This window comes from Phaethon lepturus, unplaced genomic scaffold, assembly GCF_000687285.1.
Source record: "Phaethon lepturus isolate BGI_N335 unplaced genomic scaffold, ASM68728v1 scaffold6162, whole genome shotgun sequence".
NCBI lineage: Eukaryota > Metazoa > Chordata > Aves > Phaethontiformes > Phaethontidae > Phaethon > Phaethon lepturus.
This window is the reverse complement of record NW_010525425.1, coordinates 2,928-23,052: the sequence shown is the minus strand read 5'-3', so window position 1 is coordinate 23,052 and position 20,125 is coordinate 2,928. Positions and strand designations below refer to the sequence as shown.

At 37.1% G+C, this 20,125-nt stretch overlaps 1 protein-coding gene across 1 annotated transcript; it reads right to left on the bottom strand.

Moving 5' to 3' along the window:
• Positions 1-1,473: 1,473 nt before the first annotated feature.
• On the bottom strand, positions 1,474-19,865 carry FBXO15 (F-box protein 15). The gene is made up of 8 exons (XM_010282734.1): positions 19,750-19,865; positions 18,538-18,780; positions 18,058-18,267; positions 16,043-16,172; positions 13,564-13,646; positions 12,210-12,355; positions 5,452-5,576; positions 1,474-1,743 (listed from the first exon to the last, which is right to left on the bottom strand). Exons 1-8 carry the CDS (start codon positions 19,863-19,865, stop codon positions 1,474-1,476), a joined length of 1,323 nt encoding a protein of 440 aa, XP_010281036.1.
• Between the last annotated feature and the right edge of the window lie 260 nt (positions 19,866-20,125).

Below are 20,125 nucleotides of genomic sequence, written 5' to 3'. Positions count from 1 at the left end.
GGGTGGCATGAATTTCAGCGTCTGTTGTTCTGGCATTCATCACAGCCCGTCCACTTGTTGAAATATTGATATTATTTCAAGGGATCCTAGTCATCATCAGCAGTAAGTAAGAAAGGAGACAGAATGCCGCTGATCATGCTTGTTGCACTGGCTAACCACCAAACACAGACATGTTTCAGTTTCTTCATTAGGCAAGGTTATACAAGTCAAACTAGAACTGTTATCAGCCTTAACTTTATTATCCTTGAAAGTTATATTAAGAAACAACCCTATCACTGTAGTATGGATCTCCTATTGTCTCTGTGGTACAGAGCACAAGTGCTTACACATAAACACTGCTTGCATGAACCAATTAATGTACTTAAATGAATAAAGGAGAGAAATTCTTTTTACGGAAATCAGTACCATAATAAAGTCACAGAAGTTAACAATACTGTTGTGCTTTTTTTCCTAACAGAGTATTGTGAAACCGCACACATTTGCTGCGGTTTGTAACATGCTATGTAATGACACTGGAGTCCCAATATCATGTCATTTTATTTTTTTTATACAGGCAGTAGAAGATTTGGTTCTAAAGTTACTTCAAGGAACCTAAAAGATCAGGCACATACATTCAATTTTTATATGAGTATTTGCTGTTAGATAAGCAGTATCAGATGCATTGTTTCCAAAATAACTGAATGTTACGTACATTCAGTAAAAGCAGACTTCAGTTCAGCAGTGCTGATAATTGGGACACTTACTCATAAGCCAGTATATGAGACAAGTATGTAGGCTCAAATCAGACAGAAGGTTAGAACACAAGGAAACAGAACAAACAAGAATTTAAAGAAATTTCATAACAGATATTATATGTGATTTTCTTAATAAATGCCTAAACTACCATATTGTTCAGATCTACGACTTCCTGTCTACCTTTTAAATCCTCTACTAGAATGCATTTCAGTGAAGCATATTCTGGAAAAAAGGTATTTCTGCATTTAACAAAACCTGTCAAAAACTGTTATTTACCAATAACAGTAACAAATCTGAAGGGAACAGCACACACGCTCTTTTACTACTACATGTAAAAGTCAATGTCCTCAAAAACAGTGCAGCTTACATAAGGTAAGGCTTCTTCACTGTATGGCTCTCACAAGAAGCAATTCGTTAACCATAGTAACAAGGATCTATAAAGAAAAAATATTCCTAAAAATAATTTCAATATATCCAGTACCAGAAACAGACTAACTATGTGATGTTCAACAAAGAAAAACATTCATTTATATCAACATGTCTCTTCAATTCCTCCAATGCCAATTAAAAAAAAACCCTATGCAATTGCACTTGTCACTGAAAAACTAAAAGGCACAAAACTTGCAGGAACAGTCTTGCTCATTGATATCAACTGTAAGCAGCAAAAGTTTAGTGTACTTTTTTGGTTTTGTTGGCTTTTGGTTTTTTTAAGGCAAGGAAATCAGTGAGCCAATTAAGTCAATAATTTGTTCCATACCAGTTATTTACCTTGTTGGTGCTTATATAAAGTACGAAATTGACTATAAAATACTCCTTCGTTTCTTCTAACCGTATCAACTCAACACAGACTTTACCCTCTGAATCTGCATAGTCTGTGGTATAGATATGGCCCATGTACTCATAAAGGCTGGATGCCTTGGAAGACGGTTCCATGTAGACCGGGGCACTGAAACACCAGAACGGCTTTCCAGTTGCATCCAAGAGAGTAACATCCATCACGTAGCAGTCCTACAAACACAAGCAGAAGATATTAATTCCCTATGCCATGGTACAGCAAGTAGATCTGTCCCTGATTTCAGGAGAAATATCAAGGGTTAAACAGATAGTAAATTTTGGTATGAAGGCTAAAAACTCAAAATATAATTGATAGTGCTCCACTGACTACTGAAAAGCAACAAATACTTATTTGGAGGTTTCCTACAGAAATCAAAATTGCAACCTATAGAAAGTAGCACTGCCAACCTCAATCAGACATTATTTCTTGAACATTTTTTATGCCTTTAACATCTGTGTTTCTCAATTATTAGTTACCTTGCCATTCAAATAGTGATAGTCCCTTCAATATGAGCAAGAAACCTAAGTTTAAACTCAGGTGCTAAACTTGTGTGAATGCAGCAATGTTTGCAAAGACCCTAAAAGAGACTACCCCCAAGGCAGCGTACACTCACAACCACCCTTACATGCCAGCTATAACTGAAAGGTATACAACACTTTTTGAATGGCTGCAAGCTTCAGTTCCCAAAAAGGTAATGTATCTTTCTACCCTCCAAATAATACTTCCTTTTAAAAATTCTTCAAAATATTTCTTTACAACACTACACAATTACATCATTTTGTAATGCTAGAGTCAGGATGCCAATTCTTGGGCACTTGGAAACTGATGGTTTCACACATGTGCCTTAAAAGCATATGGGTTGTGTGTCACTTAATATCAGCTGTTACCTATTCTCACGAGTTCTGAATCACTAAATGAATCAGATTATCTTAATTATGCTGTATATATGCATTACCTACAGGAGTATCATATGCTCCAAAAGGATAAACAAACCAAGATCACATATTCCATGACAAAAAATTAATTGGGAATGCTTTATTTCACTGCACTACATAGCTGTGCTTCTGTTGCTTCAACATTTCTTTCATTATTACTCTACTTCAATCAAATAATACAGAGCAGATGGCACAAACATAAGAGGTAACGTGATATATACAGTTTTCCTAAGTTTGTTAACATAGACTGTGTTGAAAATATAAAATTCAAACCAAATCTGATGATCATTTCATAACTTATATAAGCTACAAGTTTACTTGAAACAAGAAAGAATATCTTTTTTCTGGTCTGACGCCTTGCATATCGAAGGCCAGTTATGAAAAGTAGAGCAGAGTGGCCTTGAGTGTTGGGTGGTTTTTTCTTCCCATGTATTTTCAACTATCTGTACTTCAGCAATTAATTTTTTTACAAAAAATACCCATAAGTGACAAAAGAAGCTTTTTTTCTTCCCCTTAAAGTACTGGACAAAATTCAAATAAATTCAAAGTAGTGGCATGTTCTGCTGCTGTGACTGATTTTATTTGGCCTTCACATGTTTTATAGAGATTTATGTTGAAAGCCAAATTGAATTCTACCCACAGCGATGTTTTGACATGTCCAATCTCTCACCACAAAACGAGGGGTTTAAAAAAATTATTTATTTTTTCCTAGAAACAAATATTCAGTATAACATGCTGTAAGCATATAGGACAGAGCTAAACTAAGGACTACAGCCATAGCTCTCTGTTTCCTCTGACAGTTAATTTCACAGATTTTTATGTGCTACTCATGATTATTTCACGGAAGAAAAAATTCCATCAAGTAGCTGTAAATCGTACAGAATCACTGAATCATTTGGGTTGGAAGGGACCTTTTAAGACCATCTAGTCCAACCCCCCTGCCATGGACAAGGACATCTTCAACTAGACCAGGTTGCTCAAAGCCTCAACCATCATGACCTTGAACACTTCCAGTGATGGGGCATCCACTGGGCAACCTGTTCCAGTGCCTCACCACCTTCATCATAAAAAAAATTCAACCTAATGTCCAGCTTAAATCTACCCTCTTTCAGTTTAAAACCATTGTCCCTTGTCCAGTCACTACAGGGTTTGGTAACAAGTCTCCCTCAATCTTTCTCATAAGCTCCCTTCATATATTGAAAGGCCACAGTGAGGCCTCCCCAGAGCCTTAATTTTCTGGTATCAACCCAACACAGCAGCGAGATTTCCTACCTCCTATCACATGCTTTTCAAGCAAATGAAGTATATTCTGTAATTATGCGCTAAGATTTCACTAACTTTAAGCATGCAAATGGTTCTAACGAAATTAATGGGATACACAATAAAAATAAAATAAAAATAAACTAATTCAAGCCTAAAATTTTTTTAGAAGCCTTAAACAACACATATTATGCAACATGGCTCTTCATGAATATTCATGGCAATTAAAGAAAGATGGCAAACAATTACCTTAAAAATGTTTTCTTGTTAGCTTCAATTCCTTCTAATTACCAACATACCGTATTTTTGTCAACACACATGGGGGAAGGATTTGTTGTTCTTTTGAAAACAAACACACAACTCAAAGTTTAGCACAAACTGAGAAAAAAATGCAAGTGAACAAACTTCTCACTATGCATACAAGGAATGTGAAAAAAAATTGTAATGAGCAATTAGAGAGGGAACACTGAATGGAAACTGTAACTGAAGTTCAACTACTGTTGATGTTGCCAACAGATACTAGTCAATTATTAGGTTTTAAGATAAATTTTATATTCTACATTGCATAGGAAAGCTGGCTGACACTGTAAACTGTAAAACAAGTATGCTAAAGTCCATGAGCAAAATATAGACGGTTGGACTTGATCTTTGAGGTCTTTTCCAACCTTAACAATTCTATGAAAATATTATGTTTTCAAATAGTATTCCATTCCACACTTATGCAGAACAGTTATATTAATTTTTACTTTTTTCAAAGTAAGTGCCAGAATTGAAATCAAGTGTTGAACCAGAACATTTTTTACTAGGGTTTAAGTTACATTTATCAGAATTTTCAGTACTTCTAAAATATTCATGCAGCTGAAGTCCACTTAAAAATATATGCCTTCGCCACTGTTGCAAAATCTACAGAACTACTCTCAAACTTTCTTTAAAATAGTTCTTTTATGAGTTCTGTACAAGAGAACGAGTGAGAAGTCCTCTAAAACACAGTTAATCCAGCTGACCCATGTACATGAGTCAAGAGCTAGGTGCTGACTGCATGAATGTCCTGGCCATCCCCCGTCCCAGCTTCCCATGCACCCCCAGGCTGCTCACTGGCAGGCCAGCACAAGAAGCTGAACAGTCCTTGGCTGCTTAGCAACAATTCAAAACATCAGTATATTATCAACATTATGTTCATTTTAAATCCAAAACATAGCCTCATATCAGCTTCTATGAAGAAAATTAACTCTATCCCAGCTGAAATCAGGACAAAGAGTTTCTAACTTTCATTGCACATACATGCTACAAAGACAACTGCAGAGTATTTCCCTGGGGGTTCAAGACTTATTGCCTCTCAAAAAAACAACCCAAAAACCCCTAGAAAAAGCACATCTGCAGTACATGTTTTGTTCAGCATTTCCAAGCAGTGCTGGTCAGTCACAGCATCTTTCCTGAGTGGAAAGCACTGGAGTCATCACGCATGCATAATGGGTCTATCATGCAATCTAGACTCTAAGAGAGAAAGGATAAAACTATTTTTCCCCAAAAGTCACATCATTTTTGCAGTATTTGAATTGAGGGGGGTTCTCTATTTGCAGACACCTTCCACAAATAAAAACTTTTTTTAATTAGCATATTTAGGATGCATAAACATAATTGTTTTGAGATAAGCATTTCTAGAAACAGAAAATATTTCTGACAGACCTGTACATTGCCTTTAAATGCATCTGTTTGCCAGGATAAGCCAACTGTTCCAGTAAGAGGCAAGTGCTTCATATTATTTTTTAAGCTTACAACTGTGAGCCTCAAATATCCATTTTCAATGTCACCTGAAAATATTAACAATATATAACATTATACTATTACAGATCAAACTAAGTGCAAGTACACCATAAATGTTCTCTCTGCTTCTCTCTCTGTCTTTAGTTTCCTCCCACCCATCAATAAGGAACCCTGACATATACCAACAGCTAGATATCAAGCACATTATAAAGAATTTAAGTTCAGGGCTTTGATTCCGTGATCCATAGTAGAAGCAGCAGGTAAAAAAAAAAAAAGGTATAATTGAGTATAAAAATCTGAATGTCACCTAAAGGATTTACACAAGGATGCAAGGAATAAATTCCACATTCAACATTTCAATTGCATGCCACCAGTGCCTCCACCACTGCCCACTCCTCAAAAGTCAAGTTGAACATGTAATACATGAAATAAATTATGGCATACCTTTTTTTTTTTTCCCCTACTCTGTCCAGTAACTCAAATAACCCTGTACAACATGGTATAAAGATAACTATCAGTCCTCCCTGGAAAGGATATTGCATCATTTAAAATGACAAGCAGTATGCCTTGATTTGAATCAAGTTTTTAAATTATGGATTTGTTCATTTTTTAAATAGCTTTCCAAAGGCTCACTTTCATTTTTTGACAGAATTATTAAGATTTCTTTGTGATTTTTTTATTTTATTATTACACATAACTACATTTCTTTGGTATGTCTTCCTCTCCCCCCAGAAGAGATTGACTTTTTTCAAATGTTCTTTTTTCCCTTGTTATTGGAGGAGGAAAGTTAACCACGGAGTCCAACGGTCTAATTATAATTTGGGGTACATCATAACAAACAAGATCTCTGACTACAAAAAAAAAAATCTATCACATCATCACACAAGCAGACTTCTTAGTAGGACATCCCTTAAAAAAATTTCCTTGAACAAGACACAATCTCTTAAAAGAGCAAACGAAAGCACTAGAGACCTCAAAGAAAAAAAAAAAAAGGAACAGAATTAAGTAACTAGCACTTGCAGAAGACAGATAGTAAGGAATTCCCAGGAGAATACAGCTTGTTAGGATCCAGTAGCAGGCTCTGGATGGTAAGATGATAACTGAAGGGGCTTGTAGAGGTTTAAGATACAAGTGGAGAAAGTGAAAAAAAAAAAAAAAAAAGAGAGAAGTGTTTTGCCTGTGGTTCTGCTTCAATCAAGCCCAAGTAGCAGCATGAGGCCGCAGACAGAATAAGGGACATCAGAAAGGCTGGCTTTGGGTTAAAAAGCTAAAGCCTGTGTGAAGGAGCAGCAAAAGCCTTTGCCTGGTGGCTGCTGAAGACAGACAGCTGGAGGCAAAGTGACAGAGAAAGAGAGCCCACAATTTACCACAGAAGCCAGAAGCTTCTCTGAATTGGTACTGTGGGGCCAAGCAACTTCCAAGGGATACTTGACCACAAACCAATGCTAGAAAGACATCACTCACAAGCGGGTAGTCCAAAGAATACTTGCTGTGTGGAGGAAGCAGCCCAACACATGACGGGACGGAAGTACACAGACACTGTCTGGAATATGAGTGTGAATACAGTGGAACCAACATGACTATGCCGAGGAAATATTATATATGGTTGAAGGAAAACGCATCACTCCAGGCAGTGATACTCACTGTCTTTCCAGTGAAGTCCCAGAGAACTCAGTGAGGAAAATGTAAGCAGAATTCACTTTCGAGATCCAGCTCAAAGTGAAAAAAAGTCTAAGATGATACCTACACAAATGGTTCAGTTCCAAATCTCGGTAAGTCAAATCCAATTACAAGATTTCATTCAAGATAAAAATATTTTAGATAAATAGTCACGCTTTACCGAGTGAACACTGAAAGTCCACATTTACAGTTGAGCTTTTATACAAGAGACCCTAAACTACATTAGTCAACAAACATTTTTTCCAAAGGACTGTTCAGTTATCTGCAATTCAGATTTGAATGGAAGCAGCTATTCCTCTCATTCAAAACAAATGAAAATTTTAATGGAATAAAAACAGATTGAAAAAAGCATACTGCTAATAAATTAATGAGGCCCAGGACATCACTACTATTGCATGGCATTAATAACATGAACTGCTGCATTGCGAGATGGGTCACCTGGCTAAGGTGTAATGCCATTACTTCTTAACTTTAAGCTAGATGGAAATAGGTAACACAGATCAGGAACCTGAAGGTTTCATGGGCTAGTTAAACCTTTATAATTTTTAAAAAATATAAAAGCTCCACTGCAGCCATCATACCCAGAGGAAAGAAAAAGTATGCCTAGAAATTAGCAAGAAGCTGAAGTGCTATGTACTGAAATCTCCCTCTCCTCATCCCAGTCAGATGAGAAAAGGAAATTAAAGGGCAGAGCAAGCTATGTTAAACATACCAAGGGAAACATAGAGGGAGCAAATGGGATAGGGCTTTCTTTAGCCTGATCTAGAATTTGTTTTACTGTCCCCTTATAATAGCTACAGCCAGAGTTTATGCAAGACACATAGAGCAGCAAAGCAGCCCTTTCATTAGTATAGGTCATAGGGAACAAATATTTCCAAAGAGAATACCAATATAGAGAACATATATCATGCACACAAACCTCAAGGGTAAAGAAACAAATACCTCACTTATTTTAGCTAAAAGCCAAGCGAGTTTGTTTCGCTACGCAAGCCTTTGTTGGCAAGTTGTAATTTGATTGTTATTTTCACAGGGAAGGCTGTGCTTAACATTAATTCTGGTGGCAACAAGCAGCCTTACCATGCTGAAAAGATCATTTAAACTTGCAAATCAATCTTCAAGGTCAAGCAAAAATATTTCAAATACATGATGTGATATTTTACAAAAAAATCTTGAAAGCTAAAACACACAAAAATCACCCCATTAACATTTTGCAAACACAACACATCAAGTTACATCAACAAGGATGTAAAAGCCAAAGCTTAGACTACCATATGTCTACAAAACCATGCTTAAAAAGTTGAAAACCTAGGTACATACATTTCAAGAATGTTTATTAAAAAGCTAGATGCAGTATTCATGGCTTCTATGAGTCATATGAAAAGCCTGTCACAGGTTCCTGAAAACAAGAAAAGTTTTGCAATATATTCAATCCCATTATTCACCCTACAGTATTTGTCAACAATATGGTATTACCAATTCTGTTTAAAATGGAAAGAAGCATCAAATAAAATGCTAAAAAACAGCCAAAACAGAGTGGCAAAACAGCTAGTTACTGCAGTGCAAGTATTAATAACAGAAAAAAAAAACCACTTAGTTCAATGAAGTGTGATAAAACTTTTTTAATTTAATGTTTAGAATTTTGCAGAAACAATTTAAAATAGAGAAGCAAAATGGAAAACAGAGCAGCAAAATGAAGTACAACATTAATGAACACTAACAAAAAGGAGACAAAAATAAAACTAAACATGAACAAATAAATCAGTTAATTCCCTGGTAGCTCAGGAGATTCTACATCTTCCTAAAGGAAACAAATAAATAAGTAAAAACCCAGTATAATAGCTGACAACTGATCTGTGTTGCAGGTTGTAGAAACTGCCATTGGCATGTCACATCCATAATTTAAAATAAATCTGGATTGGGTGGAGAATTTTAAGAAATAGCAAGACTTCTCATTATGTCGGAGACCTCCATGTTTTCAGAGCCCTCCCAGAGAACAGGACAAAGAGTATCATTAGAATGGAGCCTAAAAACAAAGCACAAACCATCAAATATAACCAGCTTGGACAAAGCTACACTGTTGGCCGCATTCAGAAATACCGTATTTGCCAGAAAGAGCAAATGAACAACAAGTTACCATGAAGATATGACAGCAGACAGACATAAGCTGCCTCACTACATCATTTTTGAATGCTAATTATGGAGAAAATCAAGCATTTTCCAAAAGACATTAATGTGCAAGTACATGGATGGGACTACATGACAAATGAGCTTATTGCCTGCACCACCACGGCTTCAGCTGGCTGATGTCCTTTGAGAGTAGAATCTAGCGGCTGGCACACAGCTAAAGGACACAAAACTGAAACAGTTCAGAAAACATTCCTGATCATAAAACAGATTCTCTATCAAAGTGAGATGGCATCACAACTGTGGATCCTGGACATTTGCTACAATTTGCATAAACATCATAGAATCATAAAAATCATAGAATCATTTAGGTTGGAAAATACTGTTAAGATCATCAAGTCAACTGTTAACCCAGAACTGCCAAGTCCACCTCTAAACCATGGCCCTAAGCACCAGGGATGGTGATTCAACCATTTCCCTGGGCAGCCTAACCCTTTCCAGTCTAAACCTCCCCTGGCACAACTTGAGGCCATTTCCCCTCATCCTATCGCTTGTTACTTGGGGAAAGAGACCAACAATGACCTCTCTACAATTTACCTTTCAGGTACCTTTCAGGTAGTTGTAGAGAGCAATGAAGTCTCCCCTCAGCCTCCTCTTCTCCAGACTGAACAACCCCTGCTCCTCAGAAGACTTGTGCTCCAGACCCCTCATCAGCTTCATTGCCCTTCTCTGGACATGCTCCAGCACCTCAGTCTCCTTGTTGTAGTGAGGGGCCCAAAACTGAACACAGGATTCAAGGTGCAGCCTCACCAGTGCTGAGTCCAGGGGCACGATCACTTCCCTACTCCTGCTGGCCACACTATTCCTGATACAGGCCAGGACGCTGTTGGCCTTCTTGGCCACCTGGGCACACTGCCAGCTCATATTCAGCTGGCTGTCAACCAGCACCCCCAGGTCCCTTTCCGCCGGGCAGCTCTCCAGCCAGTCTTCCCACAGTCTGTAGCGTTGCATGGGGTTGATGTGACCCAAGTGCAGGACCTGGCACTTGGCCTTATTAAACCTCATACAGTTACCTCGGCCCATCGATCCAGCCTGTCCAGATCCCTCTGCAGAGCCCTCCTACCCTCCAGCAGATCAACACTCCCACCCAGCTTGGTGTCATCTGCAAACTTACTGAGGGAGCACTCGATCACCTCATCCAGATCATTGAAAAGGATATTAAGCAGAACTGGATAAAGGTATTAAACAGAACCAATCAGCTTAATCTTTAACAGAAGTAGCTTCTAAGCAGCAAAAAAAGTGATACCAACAAAGAAAAGTGTGCCACATACTGCCCTCTCTTGTACAGCTGTATTGCTAGGTGTGTAAAATTTTCATTTTAGAAAACAAAACATGACATTCACCTCAAAAAAAACACGCACGAAAGTCAACCCTCTGGCAATTTCCAGAAGAAAATTTTTTATGGAGTATAAAGAAGGATCCTGTATTGAACAATACCTCAGGAGAGATTTCTATTGCTACATGGATAGAATTTCACTGAAGTTTTATCCTTATAAGTATTCCTCTATTTCAAGTTTGGACCTTTTCAGGAATCTGAAAACATGTAAGTTTCAAATTCAAAGCACTACAACGCTTCACACTGTGCACAAGTCTACAGTCTAAATGACAGTTCTTGGAGCCATCAAATACAGAGTTCAAAAAAAAAAGAAAGCTGCAGGGAAATTTGTTCTAACGCTGTAAAAACACTCAAGCCACTCAAACAGTGCCCTCTACTGTTTTCATAGTATGTAGAAAATAATGTATGCCTAGATCTAAGTAAGAAATTTTTCACAGTGAGGGTGGTGAAACACTGGCACAGGTTGCCCAGAGAGGTGGTAGGTGCCCCATTCTTGGAAACATTCCAGGTCAGGCTGGATGGGGCTCCGAGCAACCTGGTCTAGCTGATTATGTCCCAGCTCACTGCAGGGGAGTTGGCCTAGATGACCTTTAAAGTCCCTTCCAACTCAAACTATTCTATGGTTCTTCAAAAACGGTATTTTCTGACATCAGCAGAAGGCTTCTTAGCACTTATTAGAAAAATAGTGGGAAACAATAATTAATTTCCAGTGTTTAATTTAATTGTTTAATTTTAGTATTTTAATCTGCCTCTGCTGACAGGAAGACAGCTGTGTAGCTGTAGGCAGGGTTGTGTTGAAGTCAAAAGAGAGATCACCCATATATTTTGCAAAACTCTAGCAGAATTATTAAGTTGGGCTGTACATGAACAATAAGGATGGCTAATCATGTCTCATTTAAAGAAATGCTAAGAACTGAGAAAAAGCAGTACAGTTATAAATAATCACTGAAATTATTCATTACACAATGAAAGGAATTCACAATAGACAACCTTAAGTTGGTCTAAACAAAAGTTATAAATCTTAAAGTTCACAGTATCTTCTACAAATATATTTAATCTCTCAATGCACCTGAAGTATACCTGAGAAGAATTCCACAGAAACAGGTCTCCAAAATGTATGACAAACCCACTCTCCCTTATAGTATAAAAGTGGAAGGAACATCACTCTGCACCAAAAGCTGTGCCACTGCGTTATTAACTCAGCACTGAACCAAACAAAAATATCCTAACAATCTGCAGAATTTATATTGCAGGCCTGACACTATGTCAATGTAATAGCCAGCAGACTTCATATAGAGCAATCTTATGACACCACACAACGCACCATGCAGATATAAAGAAATCATACTACAAAAACATAGCTTACTCTTAAAAATCCATTTCCGTTTCTCCCCTTAAAACAGAGAGATTGAATATAAAAAGCACAACAAAACAGCAGGGATCATTTTAAAAACAGACATTACTGTTCTGTCAACACTACCTTTTCTGCAGGAGAGGCTCTTGAATGTTCCACACAGGTAGGTGCAGCTTCCACCATGCATATCAAGATGCAGATCATAGTCATGCAGTCCATATTCTGGGTCAACATCATCCAATACAGGTTTATTAGGCAGAAGGGCATATTGACTTTAAAAAATAATAATAATAGAATTAAGCAAGGGGGAAGGATTTAATAGAAAAGAGATACCATAAATAGCTCTACACTGAGACTATCACCTTAGGAGAGGTTATAAGAGGGGAAAAAATTACTAGAAGACACAACTTTTCTTCTTTATTAATGCTTTTGAAAATCAAACATCTCTAGTTCATCATAGTTCTTTTAAGCTAATACAGTGTCTAATACTTCTACTCAGCTGTGCAGTATAATCAAAGGCAGAAACTATGGCAGTCGACTTTAAAAGCTACATCTGTTAAACTCCAAAATATGGACTTATTTATGCAAAAAAAAAAAAAAAACACCATCAGCTTTACAAATCTGAAAGCCAGCTAGCTACAGACTTCTCTGGAATAGGAGTTACTGAATAATTTTGGCTGTGCCTAACTTAAAAGGGAAACTACTGCACACAAATGACCAGAAGAGCCCAAATCCCAGAGGCAACTGAGCAGCTCCGATACAGGATCCTATTTGGCAGTAAGGGAAATGGGTTTACCTTCTGTGTGAAAAAAGCCATACTAACTTACAGCAGGCACGTAAGACTATCAGTAGATAAAACAGTACCTAAGCAGAAAGCTGAGGGGGTGGGCTGTGGGGAAAAATAAATCCCCCAAATCATCCTCTAAAGCTAAAAAACTCCATCTTTTTAAACAGTTTACAGTGTATAAATAGGTATTTTATTATACACTGCAATATACACATATACACAAATACAGCATAGGAAATCCAGTTTTTCAATAGGACTGAAAGATAAATGCAGGTACCTTACCAGTTTACTCTAATTTTTTTCTCCCCTCTTACACAGCTAAAAATTATTTTCCTACTTCCTAAAATGTCTCCCTCTTTTCTAGGTCTTTCAGATAGGAAGAGGGAATAAAAAGATGCTTGTGAAAATGGAGAAGTATGGGCAGTGTATTTCCACCTTTCTCAATACAGTAAGCACGCATACTCTTGTATGACTAAATTATCTCCTTAATAGCATAACAATGGCAACATTTTAGTATGAAAATACTTCTACAGCTTTGTATATAGTTACTGTAACTGTTGTTTATATTAAACAAGAATAGTTAATTACTGCCTAAATATAAACCTCTTACCAGCAGCCAATTTTAACTGTAAAACTCAAAGCTTTATTCAAAAGGTTATCTTTATTACCCACAAAGGAGAAACCAAAACTTACACAGTAGCAGAACCCAAAGTGCTTCTCTCAAGAAGTTGGTGATAATGAAGACTTGCCATAACAAAAGCAATTTCATTTTTCTCCTGAAAAGTTAATTAAAGTAGATGTATTTTTCATCTGGAAATACTTCTTTTCACAAGTTCTTCCTGAGCATTAAAATTCATAGATAAATGCTGCTGCTTATTATTCTGCCAGTTACTGTAATAATGTTAATAATGGCTTGCTTTAACACTTGGACTCCTATAACTGCTACCATCTTTTCACAAAGTACAGAATATATGTAAAAGATCACATCATTTCTATATTGTGGGGAAAGGGAGGGAAACTAGCTATGCCAGGGCAAAAGTTATCAGCGTCAATCCATGAACCGTACTTCTCTAGCTCCTACTCACCACTTTAGAACTAGACACTTAATAAGAGTCAAACAGGCCTTACTCCCAGCTACTAATTACCTAAGCATCAAGCTTATTTTCATATGTAAGGAACTGTTTGCAAAGAGGGCTAACACCAGTGAGGAATACAGAGCTATTCAACAGAAATACTGAATTTCAAAGTAAAACCCCAGATGTCTTCACCAGATTACATGCTCCTGGGAAAACGAAAAGACATACCTTCTATAGGCCTATATAGCTCAAAGAAAACTTCAGAGCTCAATGTGAGAACTAAGCAGACCCAAAGGTACCTATTTACTTCAAGAACACAGAATGCTAGGATTTTAGGTGTGTTTTTTTTTTAAAGAAAAATGCATTTTTAAATCCTACAGTTGCAAACACATAAGGGAATGGCAAAATTATTCACTGCCAGCAGTTTATTACTGTCCTGAAAAGTGGGCAACTATTGTTTTCCTCTCTCTAGGTTACCAAACAGAAAATGACATCCCCTACTCAAACTTCTTTTTTTTTTTTTTTGTAGTTACTCCTGTAGTTTCATAGTAGAAAATTATAGCTATAAAAGATATAATGACAGAGATTTATCAGTCACCTAGAGCCTCTCAGTCTTTCTCTATCCAAACACCAGAAGGCCCGCATAAGCTGTCCTTGGTTGTCAGAACTATTAGCATCAACAATTTCTGTTATGCAGCTAAGCTACATGTAAAAAAACAAGATGTGTGGCATTTATGATTACTACACCCATCTACAGTTAACTGCCTAATGTTACTCTGCCCACACAGAGAATAAGAACAGCTGTTCAGAAAAGTAAGCAGGAAAAAATATACTAGAGTGAGGCATTTGATGCTTAACAACTTCGTGGAACTTAGGATTGAATCATTTCCAGTTGCTGAAAGAGTTCTCTTTCCAAGCATGGGAAGGGGTAACAGGCTGGCAAGACCATAGGGACAACAACACAGGGACACCAATCTACTAAACTACGGAAGATACAATAGGATCGTCTGTCCACTTATCAGAGTTTTGAATAGATTGAGACAACCCATAATAGCCTCATGCAGGTCAGCTAGTCTCAAGTTTTCTAGGAAATAGACACCTTTAAGTAAGTGAAACATACATTCCTTCCACAGTTTTAAACAATTCCTCTGGTTGATTGTGCACATTTGAGGTAGCAAGAGTTTCCAGCTGGAAATGCAACACAGCTTAGAGCAACTGTTCACAGGCTCCCTGAGGGAAGTTCCTCGCCAGTGCCAAATAATGTAAGTTTACCTCATCAACATGGCAGGGGGAGGAAGAAAGGGCTGCCACCTCTGGATTCTGTCCAAAAGCAGAACACCTGAGATAGGCTTCCATAGCACCAAACCGTATGCAACTTCAGGCAGACACCTAGGTCTCAGTGTATTCAATGCGAAGATGCAAATTCCTTTAGAGCAGAAGTCTACTTTAGATGTTCTGCACAGCTCTCTAAAAGACATCCATCTCTACACACAGCCTACAGAGACTAACCCCTTAACTTAAGCACTTAATACCAAGAATTTAATATCTCCAAAAGGGCACAATTTACAGTGTTCCTACTGCTGGAGCAGGATACAGTTACCTGGTGATGTAGATTAAAGGAAACAACTAGCAAAGCTGCCTTGTGAGAATTCATCACTTTGAGTGATGGGGACAGGGCAAGGCATAAATCAGGGAAGAAGCACATGTCTTCTCAAACTGTTCTATTTAAAATGTCTTTAGGATATCAAACTTTGGCATGTGAAGACTGCAAAATAAATACAACTGAACACAGAAATAAGATCAGTATTATATATATAACAATATAATAAACTATGATACATAACTGTTCTTTAACTAGAGGTGAGGGGGGTCTTAAAGCACAGATACTCTTGCAACAGCTCTTTAGAATACAATAAATCAACTACGTGTCCTTACTTGTATTTTCTTGTTGTTAGTTTAGACTAGATCTTTCAAAATCCAAAGAAAAAAGGAAGATTAAAAAAAAAACAACAAAAAACCCACATCCCGAACTACAAGAAGAAACAGATTCCTTTGCCAAGTCATAATAAAAGTATTGAAACAAAATATTATCTTACCTTCCAAAGCCCTACTAAGAGTCCTGGATTCAGGCTAAAGAGCTGGACAAGCTTATCAGCACCAACTGCTGCACTAGTTCCAGTCATGTTAGCAAGATGGTATTCAGCAATTAAGGAACATCGACGAGGTCTTTGAAACAAAAATACGGAATGTAGCAACAGGACTATGTCTCCTTATTTATGTAAAAGTGCAGCCTAATTTCAGTTTTAACTCTGAAGTCTGACCAACAGCACATAATGAAAATGGTTTTAAAAACATTCAGCATGCACAGCCATAAACTTTACTTCTGAACAAATACAGCATATGAGCAGGATCTCAACCCCTAACAGGAAAAGAAACAAAAGCCGCCATAGGATGGCCTAATATACTACTTAAAAGAGGAACGACTTATATGCTTGCCCGACATTTCAAAATAGCCACAGAATTACTTTATAATTAATTTCTAAAACTCTGTTGGTAATAGATGAAATCACTGAATATTTGTCAGTAAGAAGCAAGCTACTAAGAAGGTAAATTCTTCCTCCACAGAATCAAAATGTCAAGGAAAGGATCAAACTGTACACATAATAAATTAAAAACTTATGTCAGAGGAAGCTTCCCTTCTTGAGAAAATTATTTCAATTTTGCATGTAATTGAAGTGATTCAGCCCTATAACACCCTTTAACTAAAGTTCATACTTCACAGGTGTTCTTATTGGCTCATGATGCATAACAAAGAGCAGAAAGTGGAGTCTGCATTACCTGTTCAGAATGGAGAAACTCTTTTTAACTCTTTCTAAAATGCTTCACAGACTTACGCTCTTATTATATTCAAAAACTGTTCCTAGACTTCCCAGTAGTATCATCTACTACTACACACTGCTAGGAAGACAGCAACAGACCGGAACTGTGTCACATTACCTAGAACTCTAAGATTTGGGGCTGGGACAGGACACCAATCCATCTTTAAGTCAATTAGGCAGGTATAAATACAGGGACTTTCCCAAAATCCCTGCAGTAGCTCCTTACAGTCTTAACATTCTGATATTTCTGAAGTCATTACCTTCATGTATATTCACAAGCTCTAACAACTTAAAATTCTGTGAAATAAATACACTAATGCCTGGAAGTTTTATTTTACTGTTTTCTACATGTGAATTATCATCTTGGTAGAAACAACTACACTCCTCACATAACTTGACTGCAAGATTTCTAGCCTGTGCTGTTCAGCCGACTTTACACAAAAGTGTTTTAATTTTTTAGGTAAATACTCTCCTTCTGCTTGATGAACCATGTTTTTTGTAGGTGAACAACAATACTCTCTTTTCAGAGCTCTACTGCTAGAGGTATGTAGCTGATACTGCATATACTAAAACCACACATAAGACACAGACATGTGGAAAACTCCTTGACAGCAAATACATACATACCTCAAATACACAATTTTAATTTAAACATCTTTTCTCAGAATATAATGCTAGAAAAATATTGTCCACATTTAAGTTACAAAACAACAGCTATCTCACTTTGTGCTGCAGACTATTTTTATTTATATGCATCTACTTATACTGTACACACAGCCAACCACCAAGTTCCCTAAATTCACATACACACCTATGGCAGGCAGAAAAAAAAAAAAGGTGTTAGTAGCATAGATTATCTGATTGTAGCCACATTGATGAACTGTTCCAATCTAAGTGTCTCACATGAAATTCTCATAGATTTACATGTTTGTTTCATGCTTATTTGTATCTATGCCTTAGATTCAGCTTTACAAAGCAGGACCTATCAGTCTTGCATGCCAGTAGCTACATTAACCTATGGATTAATGTCACAACTTGCTGGATTATATCTATTTCTTGCTAAAAAACTATACCAATGAAAAGAAGGACATAGGCTTTGGAAGAAATACCACAGAGAGGCTTTTGAAGAAAGAAATAACCTGTTGAGTCAAACCAACATCAGATAGCTCCTACAGACACATTATCAACCAGTTACACTAAAAAAGCCTCAAAAATCCTACGTTAAAACTCACCCATTCTTGCTGGGAGCTCTGCTTTGGACAGGAAGCAATGGTGTAACTCCAAATAGTTTTAGAGTTGACAAGGTGTCTAAGCATGGCCAACTTGTACTATACCAAAGTATAGTGACAGATGTGTCCTTAAATGATAGGTTTGCCTTCTCCATTACATGTTCCTTTCCATTTTTGTCCTTTAAAACAATTATCCAACTCAAGCCAGAGGCTCTGTTATTTAGGAATTGAGAGGGGAGAAGGGTGTTTAAAAAAAGTCTCAAAGTGACAAAACTTAAACTATCCTTTCAACAGAATTTTTAAACTTCTATTAACTGCTACATATGTTTCTCAGGCTAGGTCATTTATAGGTTATCATCAGATCTTCCCATTACCATATACATTTTATAGCTCTATTTCCATATCCCCCCAGCGTTACCAAAGCCATTAATATTCTCTACATTGTTCCTGAGTGAATATCTTCTGTGAGAAAGCATTGCTTACTTCATAGCTTCTTTGTTTTTACATGGAAGACCTGTGTAAGGATCTACAGGTTTAACAAGTCGCATTACTCTAGTTTTGACAGCAGCTATTTGTTTGAAGATGTATTCTTTCTTCCAGTACCCAGGCTTTCTATCATGTAGAGCAGCACAGCCCAAGGAAACAGTTTCTGTTTGTTCAGACTTCATTGCCCAAATTGTCCTTTTTGGTTGAAAACAACGGGAATAGATTTTCAGCCAGATTCCACTGAAAATAAAAATAGAATAAAGATGAAAACCATATAAATTTCAAGAAGAGTTAACTTAATTATTCTTACATGCAGATTTCAGCTACCACTGAGCATAATGTTAGCAGAAAAATTTAAAGTCCTGGATCATCAGCAAACTGATAAAAGCAAACTTTTATCTAAATCTAAGTTTATAGAAGACCAGTAACTCTAGCCTCCCAGGTACTAGTCAAGAAAATGCAAAGGCACGGTTGCACACTTTTCCCTATTTTGACCTTCCAACAGCTCATACCAGGTTAGTTCCCCTAGTGCAAACATAAAGGGTCAGGAACCAAAAGATGCTAGATGTCAGCATTTCTCACAGGCTTACCAGGTTATCTCAAAGAATATGGAATCTCTGAACATACTTCTTGTTCTGGATTATACACACCATGAGAGCTACTTATGACTTTCTGCTCTACCACATCAAAATTAAAAAAAAATAAAAAAAAAGTTATTCAGTTAATTCTTACTATGTGCCACTGAGGTTGATAAACATCTCAACTACATATGCAGAAAATGTTTGACTGGTGCTCTAGAAAGTAGATATTTATCCCAATATTTAATAAATAATATCCTAATTAGATACTGGGAACTTCCGACTGTTTTATATCTCTCAATAACACACTACAGTATGTGGTTTTTAAAAAGTCTTACTTCCCCTTACACGGCTACTTCCCTTAAACAGGCTATCCGTTAAACTCACTGAAGCAGATTTAAAAAAAAACAAAACAAAAACAAAACAAAAAACCACAAACTCACACCAGTACATATTTGAGAGGAAGCTACCATAAGAAAACAAAAAGGTAAATCTTGCCTGTCTTCCTGAAAATACAGGATCCAGGATGAAGCTGATTAAGGTGAAGCAATTACTTTTGAAAATTCCACCCCAAAACAATGATGCATCCTTCTCATGCAAAATTAACTAGTGCAAAAATGTGTTTTAATACCTCTTACTCAACAAAGACAATCTGGGCCCCTCAAGTTTCTCACACAGATCCAGCTGAAAGTGCGGCAGAGGAGGACAATTAGAATCACTGAAGTTTGGTGGTGGTACCACTGTCATGTCAATCCCTTCTGCACCCTTTTGAAAAGCTTAGAAAAAGATGTCTTTTTGAAGAGGTCAAAGAAACATACAACAGGAATGATGGGTTTACCTCTTTCCTGTTAGGAAAAATACGAGGTCACATTTCCACCCCCAACATTCCAGTACCTCTAGGACAGTACAGGGAATACTGAGTACAAGAAGTTACAAGAATTCAAACAACAATCTGTGAATAAAGTTAGAAAACTTATTGGAAACGTTTAAAGTGCTAGCCACACAGT